Source organism: Ambystoma mexicanum, chromosome 3q (genome assembly GCF_040938575.1).
Source record: "Ambystoma mexicanum isolate Mex_15411 chromosome 3q, UKY_AmexF1_1, whole genome shotgun sequence".
Classification (NCBI taxonomy): domain Eukaryota; kingdom Metazoa; phylum Chordata; class Amphibia; order Caudata; family Ambystomatidae; genus Ambystoma; species Ambystoma mexicanum.
In genome coordinates, this window is record NC_090926.1 from 1,130,004,068 (window position 1) to 1,130,017,170 (window position 13,103).

Sequence of the window (13,103 nt, forward strand, 5' to 3'; positions counted from 1 at the left end):
TCGGATAGACTGAACCAAGATATGGGTTTCCCATTGAGGGGGGTGGCGAGGGTCGTTATTGGGTCTATGGAGAGCGGTGGTGACTGGGCAGTGGGGGGGAGATGGGTTCTTTTTCCTTTTTTCCATTTCCACCCCTGGCGCGATATGGTCCAAGGTTTAAGATGCCAGCAGTTCAGGCAACTGGCCCAAGGTGTGAAATCCCAACATTTCAGCCCAGCCACTTCAAGGCTGGGAAGTGTTATCCATAGGGTGCCTGATTTAGGTTGTGAGCTCTTTTAGGAGCAGTCACCAGTTGCAGTGTTACCCCTGTGTGGATCTGCTTCGGGGTGCGTGTTGTCTCACAGTGGCCGCCGTAGCAAGGCGGAGCCCTGGAGAGAGCAAAGGAAGGGTGACCTTCACGAGCCACGGGAGGGCACATGGAGGGAAAGATTTAGGGAAGGTGGGTGTGGTGATGGTGATGATGTTGGAGGTGGTGGTGATGGTGGTGGTGGTGGTGGTGGTGTTGGAGGTGGTGGTGGTGATGATGATGATGATGATGATGGTGGAGGAGAGGAGGCCTTGTTTAGCTGCATGCCAGATGGAGGAAGGAAACCGTTCTTCTGCCTTGGTACTATGAAAAGGGGATTGAAGACTGGATGGTCCTTTGCACGTGTGTGGATTGATCCTTCTTGAGGGAGCGAGCCCGTGGATGAAGCAACCTGGACACGGGTGGCCTTCTGGCTGTGGAGTGTTGCCAGGATAGGTAAAGGATTTGAGGTAAACGCAGTTCCGCTGTGCTTAGGAATAACGATACTGGTTGGACTGCTGCTGCGGTAGGTGCATGTAGGTTTCCACACGGCGCAGGTAATTCCTGCACCGTATCTCATGTGCGTGTCCCTAGTAAGTAAACCCTGCTATTGTTCTCAGAAGTCATTGTGAAGGATCAGAGTTGGCAGTCCCGTTAGTTAAGTATACCCACCAGGCATGGTTGCTCTCTGAAAGAATTATTTATCATTGGGTAGTGTTATTTCTCATCAGAAAGGCAGTGTCATTTTTGCAGTCATTTTTTTATCCATCCCAAAAAGAAGTGCTCAAACAGTACAAGTGCCCTGGTACCAACACGTGTTTCAGCCTCCTACTGGTCTTTCCCAGGGCTGGGCTTCCTTATTCCTTATGATATGGCATTTATAACGCGCCCATACACAAGTGTTAAAATGCGCGATGAGGCGAGGGAGGGGAAACCGAGGGACGACAGAGACAACAATCCTACTAGGCCAGGTGACGTGGAGATCGCGCAAGTGCAGGGGATGGCGATGGGGAAGGGGGAAAAGTGCAGGGGGCGGGGCAGTGCAGTACATAGGATAACAGTAAAATAAAGACAATAAATAGGAGTGCGGCCAGGTGGTGGCAAGTGCAGTGTGTGCATGTGGACTGATTGATGCATAGAGGGCTTTCCACAGTGTATATAGCAATGAAGGGAAACGCTGTCCTTGTTATCAGAGCTACTTGTCCATTACATTAGGTGACATATATGGAGGACTTTTGCATGCTGCTGTGAGTGCATACTAGAAACCGACCTTTTCCGGTATAGACTGGCTGCAATATATGGAGGTGGTCTGGTTGGGGAGCAGCCTCTTCCGCAATGGGACCCACGTGCTGCCAGGATATTTTCATCGATGGGTGCTTTCAGAAATCGAACAACTGCACAGAACCTATTTGCAGTTTTGAGTTAGTACACCAATGAGGGGGTAAGAAGCGTCTTTGTAGCTTCCATGCCACTGCACTTGACTCCCAGTGACGTTATCTATGCATTTCAGAAGCAGTTGAATAGATCCTAGTTTACCCAGCAATATTATGCTCTCATGTCTGAACGCCTTTTAGCTGGTTATCTGCTTATAAAAAGTGATTGGCTGTGCCTGTGGTCCGTTTGATGTGTGTGAAGCTGCCAGACTGCTCCTACTGTGAATGGAAGGACGTTGAACCAGTGTTTAAAAAAAATAAAATAAATCTGTTTCTGATGTTGTCCTTGAAACCCACTGTCGCCCCGTCTTCATCCTCTACTCTTGTCTGACACGCCCACAGGAATTCTGAAGGACTACCTGCGAGAGCTGCCCACCCCGCTCATCACCAAGACTCTCTACGAGGTGGTCCTGCAGGCTATGTCCAGGCGCCATCCCAAAGGCATGGGGCTGGAGCTGGAAGCCTGGTTCATGGAGGAGACCCTCGGGCTCCTGAACTGCCTGCCGGAGATCGAGAAGGTGAGCATGGCAGTCGGATCAAGATGTAGGGCGAGGAGGCCGCCTGCATCTGCGAGGCAGTGAAGCTCAAGAGGTTTGCCTTGGAGTGGTGAACTCGTCGACTCTCCGTCCCTGTCCCGGTCTCGGCCTTATTAGTTCTTGGGCTCCCTTCATGTCCCCTGCCGGCCTCCCAATCAGTAGGCCCACTTTACTCCCATCAGCTGTTCCTGCCCTTTCCCTCTCCTTGTTCATTATTTATTTATTTGTATTTGTAAAGCGCACTAGCAGCATAAGGGCATCGAGGCGCTGTTGCACGAAATCGGCGTAGTTACATTACCTGTCCTACTCCCTGCCTTTCTCCCACCCTGCTCTGCTTTTCCGCCTTTGTGGCCGTTTCTCATTGGCAGTTCATACTCTGCCATCCCGCTCACTTCCTCTCTTTGCACAACCGTTTCTTCCCCAATGTTTCATTAGTATCCCCTCTCATGAGTTTATTGGGGTTTTATGCGATGCCAATCGTGAGTACAGTCGCTTCATAGCACCTCCTAAAACAAGGGAAAGGGGAGTGGGAACACTGAGCATTCACAGGCTTTGGGAACATTCAGATCAGGTCCATGCGAAGGAATTAGGCTATATATGGGGAAGTGCAAAAGCGATAAACCATGAAACCATATAGGCAAGGGCCAATCTGACCGAGCTAGAGTAGGCCAAGAGTCCGGATGCGGGTTCTAGTTAAAACCATTTTGAGTAGGTGGTTCTTGTTGTCTGGTTTTATTTTGGAAGGAGGGCTGTTCCCAAGGGAGAGTTCGGCCTCTTCAAGAGTTTTGCCACCCAGCAACTTCTTGAAAGCTGAAGTCACGGTCAACAATGAAATGGATCATTTCAAGGATCTGGATGGCCGGTAGTTCTTAGCTTCATGTCTAAGGAAATCTGGACCTGTGTTTCCAAAGGTCCTGAGCATGAGGCAAAGCATTCTAAAGTTGATGCGCCCTGCAACAAGAAGTCAATGAAGGGAGACCAGTTTGGCGGCCTTGCTCTGGATGATCTGTAGCTGCTGTGTCAAGCTTTCTGGAAGGCCAGGCTAAGGAGCAGACTATTGCAATAGTCCAGGTGGGCCAAGATGATTGCAGATGATACTCCTGTGAGGTGTTCAGGAGGGAGAGGATATTTTGCTGGGGTTGGGGGCGTAGGGTGTCGTGGAGCTGCGAGTGCAATTTCTTGGTGATTTGCTGCACAAAAGAAAGGCAATTCTAAAAAAACAAGGCTTTTTACTGAGGTGGACAGGGGTGTAGGAGCCCCCCCGTTGGTAGTCGATACAAAAAGGAGACGGAGGATAGTCTTGAATGATCTTGGTTTTCATGGCATTGAGACCAAGCCAATGTTTCCACCACCCTGTCCCGGAACAACTGATGGGAAAGAAATTGCCTCATTCCAGCAACACCAGGGACACAATTGGAGAGACAACCACTGACTGACTAGGCAATTTGCTTTGCTGTGTCCTGCTACTTGTCTGGAAGTACCCATTATTGCTTTTTCTCAGCTTTACCCTCGTCGTACATTTCTCAAACCATCTCTCTTTCTCTCTCTCTCTTTCTCTCTCTTTCTCTCTCTTTCTCTCTCTTTCTCTCTCTTTCTCTCTTTCTCTCTCTTTCTCTTTCTCTCTCTTTCTCTCTTTCTCTTTCTCTCCCATCCCTATCCTCCCTTCTCCTCACTGCCACCTCTCTTCTCGCTCCACTACTCTCTATTCACAAATCCTACTCCAACCTTACCTTCCATTATGTTTCCTCTTCTCGCATCCACACCCAGCGCCCGCTATTTCACAGAATAAACATTGCAATCGTCTACATCTCACTCTTTCTATTGCTCTTTGGATGCACAGCCTGTCTGCAATACAACCAATTTTACCTCTGACGTTTTCCTTTCTCATTCTCCTTCTCTTTACCTCATTACCCTCACTGAAACCTAGATCTCACCCTCTGACTCTGCAACCATTGCTGCCCTTCCCACACCTTCACTCACTCTCTCTGCCCCACTGGCAGGGGTTGTGGTGGTGTAGGACCGATTTCGTCCTCCAAGCTTCCTAGCTCTCCTACTCCCCATCTGCCACTAATTCTCCCTCATTCGAATACACAATCACTGCCATCTACGACATATATATATATATATATATATATATGATCTCTCTACTGGCCACCTGGCCCAGTAGGTCAGTCGTATGACCACATCTCCCAACTAATTGACTCTCTCCCTCATGATCAACCCCTCATTGTCATTTGGGACTAAAACCTCCCATCTATGCAGCTCTGTCCACTGACTTTAACTCTCTTCTATTTAACCACTCACTCTCTTCTGTCCACTCTCTGCCCACCCATTCAAATGGAAACTCCATTGACCATATTCTCATCTCCTCTCAACTCTGCCTCCAATATCCCCACCACTTATCAGCTTGTCTCAATCTCCACTTCTTCCTCACTCTCCATCTACTATAACTATTAGTAAGTGCAGGTTTCCCTCCTCAAAACTTCCTGACTACCTCTGACATGCAACACTCTCTCTCCTGTTATGCTGAACTCTCCTTTCATCCACCAACAAAGCCTTCACTAACTTTAAGACTGATCTGTATGCTCCTGTCTGCTGTATTCTCTTACTCCTAAATCCTCCCCTCTAGAACCCTGCATTACACCTCATCAGCACCCTGAAAACATCAATGCGGAAAAAGCGTTGCACTTGGTAAAGTTGCGAGGACACTCCTCTGATATTTAACTCTATCTCACTGCTCTTCAAAACTATTCCTCTACTCTTGACTCTGCCAAACTTCTATCTCTCTCATTTTGTCTGTCCTCCTAACCTAGGCACCTGCAAGACTGTCAGCTGCATTCTCTAACCTCCTAGACCCACCTCCATCTCCACTCTTCTTTCTGTAAATGATTGTGTGCTCTACTTTACTACTAGAATTTCTACCATTCACAATACCCTTGCTACTTACCCTCTATCCCCTCCTCTTGCACACATTTCTCCACCACTCCTACCCTGCTCTCCCGCTATGTCTTCCTTTGCCCCCACCAGAACTGATGAGATTCTTGCCCTACTCCTGAAGGCTAACCCTTCCTATACCCCAACTGTCCACTCACAATGTGTAACTCACTGTTCACTCACAATGTAACTCCAAGTGTTGCAACTCCTCTGCTGACTGCCACTTTTACCCTCATCCTTTAAGACCACTACTGTCATCACTCTCCTTAGAAAACCTGGTATAGATCCCAACTGTCCGGTCTTTCTTCTACCACACTATTTCAAAATCCTAGAGCGAGTAGTTTTCAATCGACTCACTGAGTTCCTTGATACTCCCAACCTGTGGGACCGCTCTTCAATCTAGCTTTCGACCTATGCATTCTACAAAGACAGCCCTCAATGTAAGCAACTTCATCTCTTCCGTTCGTCATTCAAACCTTTAATCTATTCTTATTCTTGATCTCTCTCCTGCCTTTGATACGGTAGACTATTCTGACCTTCTCTCTTCATTCTCTCTCCTTGGCATTTGAGATAAGGTCCTCACATTGTTTGCCTCGTACCTTTCCCCCCAGACACTTTAAGTATCCTGGAACAGCCTTACCTCCTCACTCACACCCTTTACTGTTGGACTTCCCCAAGGGTCTGTCTTTGGTCCACTTCTTTCTACTCTCTATATTTCAGCTCTTGGCACCCTGATCTCCTATCAATTATTCGCTGACACCAATCAGATCTTCTTCTACTTCAACTCCTTACCCGATGAGCTGTTGTCAAATACTTTAAGCTGACTCCCCTTCAAATATTGAATGCCATCTCACTCATGCTCATCTCCATTAAGACTGAAGCGCTCTACTTCCCAGCCAAACAGGCGATCTCTTCCTCTCCCACTCTTCTTTTATTCTCACCGGGCTACCTTCTTTACTCTGTTTCTGCTCGTAACCTTGGTGTCATCGTCGACCCATCACACAACTTCTCGCTCATCTGTAAATCTGGCACTGCATCCAGACTCCTCCTCCTCAATATCGGAAAAAATCCACAATCCTCTTCCTTTCAACACTGCTAAACAGCTAATCTCCTCCTTAGTCCTTTCTGCCTACTGTGCCGGTCTCCTCTATTGCCTTCCCAACAATGCTGCTTCCATACCTATCTCACTCTCCTCCTCGCTCGTTAGGATCATCCTCCGCTCACCTTCTTGCCACAACTTGAGCTGGCTGTGCTCCCTCTCATTTTCACACTCTCTACCATCGCTCCCCTACTCTGGTATGCTCTTCCTCTCCATACTACTCCAACTATGCCACTATTTCAACCCAACCTCAAAGCTCTCCTTTCTGAAGAACCTGTTTCCTAGCAGTCTACGCTATTGCATCACCCAGTTTCCTTCTCTCCCTACCCGTTATGGGAAAACTTACAGCACATTTCCATCACCCCTTCATCCTTAAATAAGCACTTTCTCCACCATCCCGTTCCTATGTTGTCCTGTCCTCATCCCTGGCTTGTTTCCACTTTTCCCCTGCAACATCTGGTCTTCAAGTCCCATTCTCTTACCCTATTATAAAGGACCCATGTCCTCCACTCTGTTGTCAATGGTACATTTTGTAAGCGTTTTTGTGCCAAAAATACATTGCTTTCCCTGTGATTTTACATAAACAAATGGAGAAACTAAGGATGAGTAGCAGACAGTCCGATTTACGAAAGGTCTTTCAGGGTGACCCTAAAGTGTAAACAAGATTTGAATATCAGTGACCTAGGAGTGGAAGGTGGAAGTGCAAGCAGTAATGATATTAGTGAGAACATTCAGTTATGCATTAAACAGCCAGGGGAGAGAATTGAACCCTGGGGAACCCCACAGTTAGATGGTCGATCAGAACAAAAACAGAGCTGAACAGAGATTCTCTGTCATGGAGGAATGAAGATGAAATCAAGGTAATCCTTTGCTAGACCAGAGTCCTTTTTTTAGATGGCTTAAGAGAACGACGTGGGTAATGGTTTTGAAAGCCACAGAGAGCTCCAGGAGGCTGATGATTGCTGGGGAATTGGCATAGTGAGACCAAAGAGGTTCATCCGTAATCTACTGGACTGAAACTGAATGGACGGTTAAGCAGCCGGTTTCATGACTCCCTGCAAAGGTTTCACGGAAGTATTCATTTTCCTAATGTGTTAAATAAGCAGTGATTCGGTAATGGGCTTGAACGCAGGGAAGGGGGCTGTAGTCGGGGGTCAAAGTCATGTCAGATCTGCGAGTGCCACAGAGAGAGAATGTTTTGTGTCCTCGGTCTTCCTGATGAAGTAGAGTTAATTCTCCAGCGCATGAGGCCACTGGGTGGAGGAGCTTTCGATGGGGGACCCAAAGTCTCTATACATCCTAGAGTTCAGCAGATGGAGATTCTTTTTTCTCTACTGCAGTATGACCTCCTGATATTCACCTTGGAATTTAAAGCAGTTTTTTTGTCTACCATTTACCCTTCCTTTCTTTCCAGCAATTTCTTAGCTCCCCTGATTTCCTCATTCTGCCGTTCCATCTCCCACTTATTTTCATTATGTGGCGTGCTCTCTCCTCTTTCTGCCGTTGTGTGGCCTTTTTTGCCTTCTTGGTGCTGTTTTGCTTCCACCTTTGCTTTTCTATTTCCAGAGAGCGTTATTCCAGTTCTGATGTATCCTGGCTTTAAGCAGACGCTGACATTTAAAGTTCTATCTAAGGAGATAAGCCGGCAATAAGCACATGGAGCGATCTTCAGAATTTACAATCCATTTACAATCCTGCAATTCTTTTTTCTGCTCACAGGCCACGCTGACCATGCTGCTGAACCACTTGAGTGTGGTGGCCTCCTACCGCGACTACAACCGCATGAATGCACAAAACATTGCTGTGTGTTTTGGGCCCGTTCTACTGGCCCAGAACCAGGACCCCATGCGGCAGGGCTCTCGGAGCTATGCCCACTGTGGGGAGATCGCCAGCGCTGTGGACTTTAAGCGACACATTGAGGTCCTGCATTACCTGCTCCAGGTCTGGCCAAGTGAGTACAGGGAAATTGACGAGAACATTTGAATCTATGAAATGTGAAATTAAGGCAACCAGGTTGGTGGGAACAAGTCATAATCATGTAGGAAAGACACGTTGGATCCGGTAAGAGTAAAAAAAAGTTCAGTATTTGAAAAGAATAAGAGGTCTAATGTATTGCTAACAGATCGGACTGCATTGAGAGACAACGCAGGTACCTAGGGTACGAAAAGAGGATGATAGAAGCTGCACATTACCCGAAAACATTCTTCTAAGTCTCTGGTTAAATGACCTAAACATCTGTGGACCACCGCACTCCATTGATCATTTCTTTTGTGGGGTTTGTTGTATGTGAGCAGACAAGGTGGTTCATTCTAAGTTTGTCGGTATCCTGCCGGTGCTACCGGCGGGATACCGGCAAACTGCCCTCAGTCTCTGTGGCCCGATATTCCGGTATTACTGGTGGCAGAGTGCCAGTAAGTTTTTTTTTTTTTATTATTAGTGCACCCGGCTAATCATAACCTTAGGCACATGCACATCATAACATATAAGATAAAAACAAGCTGCACTTCATAAACATTCTTAAAAAGGTCAGAACCTACAGCACAAAACATCAATAAGAATTCCACATAAATGTGCTTCAAAATGTCAAAATATCTAACACAATACATTTAATCGGAAAGACATGAAAAACTCAATTAGTGCAATGTAAGTAGCGAACACACGCCTTATGTAAAATGCAGCAGCAGCAATAACTGAAGACTCTGTAGAATATAGAGACCTCCAAAACTGATCGGATACAAAATAAATCCATGTTTGCTGACGAGTCCCGATATCCTTTAACATGAGAAATTTGTAGGCAAGGACAAACATGGTGAGAGGTTTCCACTGTGGTATTGCATAACCTACAGCGTCTCTCTTCGGCAGGAATGTTGGACCAACTACCAATGTGTTCAAGAGCCGGAAGGATATTCAGGTGCCAGTAAACTGTAAAACTTTTCAATTTCTCAAAACAAAGCTTGGCAAGGTAGGAACGTGGAGTGCCAAGCTGATGGCTCTGGAGAATGTATTTACTGTAGCGTTTTTTTATACCCGCCAATTTAGTTACATTCTCAACACTATGTCAATTGAACAATCTTCTTTTCCGGACAAACTAAGTGTTCGGAACAGTCAACAGTAAAAACTATGTTATAGAAAAGGGATGGAGGAGTGTCCTTCAAAATTCACACATTGTTCATTAAACTTCGATCTCCAGAAGCAGGAGCAGAAAGTTGTATGCAAGCTTTACAATGCTGCTTTAACCAGCAAGATCTAATAGACTGAACCCCTAACTCATTCCTTACTGCCTCTACTGGAACCGATTTGGGCAGACCGAAGATGGATCGCTAAATTGTTCCCTCCTTGCGTCCATTCCACATATCTCTCTGGTACTACCTCAAGGCCATAAAGAAGGCCAGGATGGATGCTCCTCTGTTGTTGCCCCCTTGTGTGCTATAAATCTCTTGATTACCACCCACTTACTCCAAATGCTTATTGAAATATGGTCTTCATAAAAGTATTTCACAGGAGAAGATTCTATAGGAAATCCTATCTATATATACCGATAGAGCGCTTCCCAAGGATGCTGCTCTAACTTCCAAACAAATTTGTTCTTAGCAGTGTGTTTCTTACCAACTATCAATAATTTTGATTTTTCTTGATTGGAAGGTAATTTGACATAGCGTATGTAGAGATGGCATCATTAGAATGCTGCAATCCAATGGGGGTGCAGTCTAGTAATATAGTGTCTGCATAGAGCATCCACAGCACTGCTTCATCACCTAATCATGGAAGGAAGTAGAATGAATGTCTTTTCTTTCAACTATTCTGCCATTCACGTGGATGGATTACTCTGCCCTCATCTTTGCAATGGTTAAAAATGACTACAAACTATGTAGTCCCACAGTTTGTACTACCCCGGAACTGGGATCCATTAGCCAAATGATCTAGTCCCTCCCTGTACAGTAGCTTGGAACTGGAAACCATTATCCAAACATGAACTGTGTAAGTTCCAAACAAACCCTGAATTTGCCAACTGTGGAACCTTGAGAATGTCGATTTGCCCCAAAGCTATTGGTAGAGAAAATTGACTTGGGCCATGACTCTAGGGTTAATGCATGATCAAAATTGAGAGGCTGTACCCCAATGAAAAGAACAGAAAACATCTTGGAAAGAACACAGCATTGTCGTTACACTCCTTCTGTGCAGTTGGAACTTGCGTGATGATTGGATGCATTACAGTTCAATCCTGAAAGCAAAGAAATTTAAGATTAAGAAACTCCATAATCCAGTCTTTCCTCTGAAAACTCTATACAAACTCATTAGAGGCCTTCAAAATCCTTTAGCGCGGACAAATGAAGATTGCTCACTTGCAAGATATTTGCGAGAAAATAGTGAAGTGCTTCTTGGCTAAAATGACCAAAATGCATCAGGGCATATGTTCTGAGAATAGGGGTCTGCCGCCTCTGGCTCTCCATGTATTTTGTACCACAGCCACCCCCGCCCTGGCAGAGTCAATGGTGAGGTATCATGGGAGCGGTAATCCAAAACCTCTGGATGCAGACCAATGTATGACAACATCTCCCCCGCCATCAATCTGTAGAAATGGTCCCTCACAAGCCCAATCCTTAGATTCCTGGTCCCCATCCCAAAAGATGTGTACTCCCCCCGACTCTTAAAATAAGACGCACGTTGAACTCTTTCTACAGGAAGTGTTTCTGATGTGTTTAACTTGGCATATGTATCACCCCTACTTAGTCTCTGGCCTTAGCCTACTGCGCCTGAAAATGTCAGAATGATATCCAATATCCCCTTTTTGGCCTCTACTCGGAAGAGCAGTCCCTGAGCAAATACTGAGATTTGAGTCCTGCAATGTGGCTCCGTTTGGCTTTCACCTTCTTTGTGGGCAGAGACAGTAGTTGCGACCATACTAGAAGATCTAAGATGCGGTTATTGGTGTGGGCAGTGTTGGAGCCCTGGCCTTATTGCACTAGGGAATAGCAAGGGCATGGTCTTTGAGTGGGTGGTTAAATAGCCTTATGCCCACAAGCTGTTTGTGACTCCTCAGATTCCATCTCCCACCTGTCTGTACACCAATGCAGTAGTCTGGTCATCCATTCTGCAGAAGTGGAGGGTATGTGCCTTATCTGTAGAAAGTACCTGACTGTACAAATTAAGACGGACAACCCTACCACAACCACTTTATAATCCTACACAGGGGTACGGGGTCACTGCAAGGATGCCGAGAGGCACAGAAGTCTGACAAGAGGTTCACCACTCACAGCAGAGGATGTGCCAGGCATGCAAAGCTGCATTGCGCACTCATTAGGTGGTGATTACTTAGTATACACGAGTGGGAGGTAAATGATAAACCTTAAAAAATGTATTCTCCTTAAATTGGAGTGTTTGAAGATGATGCCATGTCTTAATATCTAGGTGCCTAGATGCTAGATCCAGTGGCAGTGCTCTGTTGATCACTTGTTACACAAACATTCCATAGGATTTTACACTAATCCACTGATTGATCAATATGGTGCCGAGAACAACACTTGACATGGCCATAGGAGTGCAAATTGTACTCCTATGGGCCGGACAGTCGCCGTACTCCCAATACAGATGTCCACGGTAACACACAAAAGGTTAAGAGTGCGTCCAATATTTAGAAAAGAACAGGACCCAATTACAAATCAACCCACATTATTAACTTGGCAGCCCGGCTTATGAGGACCTAGTTTGGATATTGAAATCTTCCTCGAATGTTTGCATGTGTTTCGAGAAGCTAGATAAACTAATACTAGACAGTGTTGCTTACCAAAACCGACTAGGTTTAGCATATGAACTATACGATAATGCTCAAGAAAACTGGTACAAGACCAAGCAAGGGCAGACTCCTTTAAAGAAGAGGGAAGGGTGTCATGGTTGCATTTGTTGCCAATATCCCCCTGCATAAACTAGTCTAACTTTCTACACGCCTTCACTAGACTTCCCCCAGTGAACACGCTGGTGATGCCAGTGGCATTTCAGCCATTATTACGATCCCTGGGAGGGCCAGTGTGTGGGCTGATTGTACAATCCGCGAGCTATATGAGCCGGATTTATCTGCGAATTGTCCAGCGCTCTACTAGTATCGAGGGAACGAGGAGTATAAACACAGCCAATTTCCCATAAACTGCCCAGGCGTATTCGTATGTCATCCAAGGGTCTATGATACCCATGTTCATTTTATTAACGATGGTGGGTTATAATGTCTCTACTGGCCTGCAGCTCAGACCATATTGGGCGTTCTGGTCTGTTACATCTCTTTAAAGGTCCTCCTGGCACTCGGGCCTTTGACTCTCGTCTTCAGGGCCCACAATGCCCGGTATGGCCCACGCTCTATTAAAAATACTCCAACCTTTTGCTCCTATCCACCAAAGAGGAAGGGTCCAGCTTTATAACCTGCATGCAGCACATGGGTTTGTGTTATGTTGTCAGTATTGTTATACTGCGCACATCACTGTAGTGGCTTTAAAGTGTCAAGCTTGTCTTTGAAGAGGCAAAGTACGACTCTACCATAATGGAAGCCAGACTAAGGTCTTAAGGGTGAAAAAGAAAAGGTGACGCAGAGCGGGAAAGGGGAAGGGTCTGGAAAGTCAGGGAGACAAAGGCATAACTTTCTAACCAAACATCCTATAAAACCCGTAACAGTTTTACAGCTTAATCGGTCGTAGATTCACATGTGAAATAAATCATCCTTCACAAAAGTTTGGAATTTTCATTGTTCAATGAATTTGTACACATTTAAAGAACACTTTTATATTTTATTTTTATTGTGCTTTGATTTCACAAATGTAATGAAACCT

At 45.8% G+C, this 13,103-nt stretch overlaps 1 protein-coding gene across 1 annotated transcript in view; it reads left to right on the plus strand.

Moving 5' to 3' along the window:
- Nucleotides 1-13,103, plus strand: part of SYDE1 (synapse defective Rho GTPase homolog 1) — a 212,605-nt gene that overhangs the window by 189,729 nt on the left and 9,773 nt on the right. The window contains exons 6-7 of the mRNA XM_069603930.1: nt 2,062-2,237; nt 8,008-8,239. Coding sequence (XP_069460031.1) covers nt 2,062-2,237; nt 8,008-8,239 — 408 coding nt within the window. The remainder of the gene's footprint in view (nt 1-2,061; nt 2,238-8,007; nt 8,240-13,103) is intronic.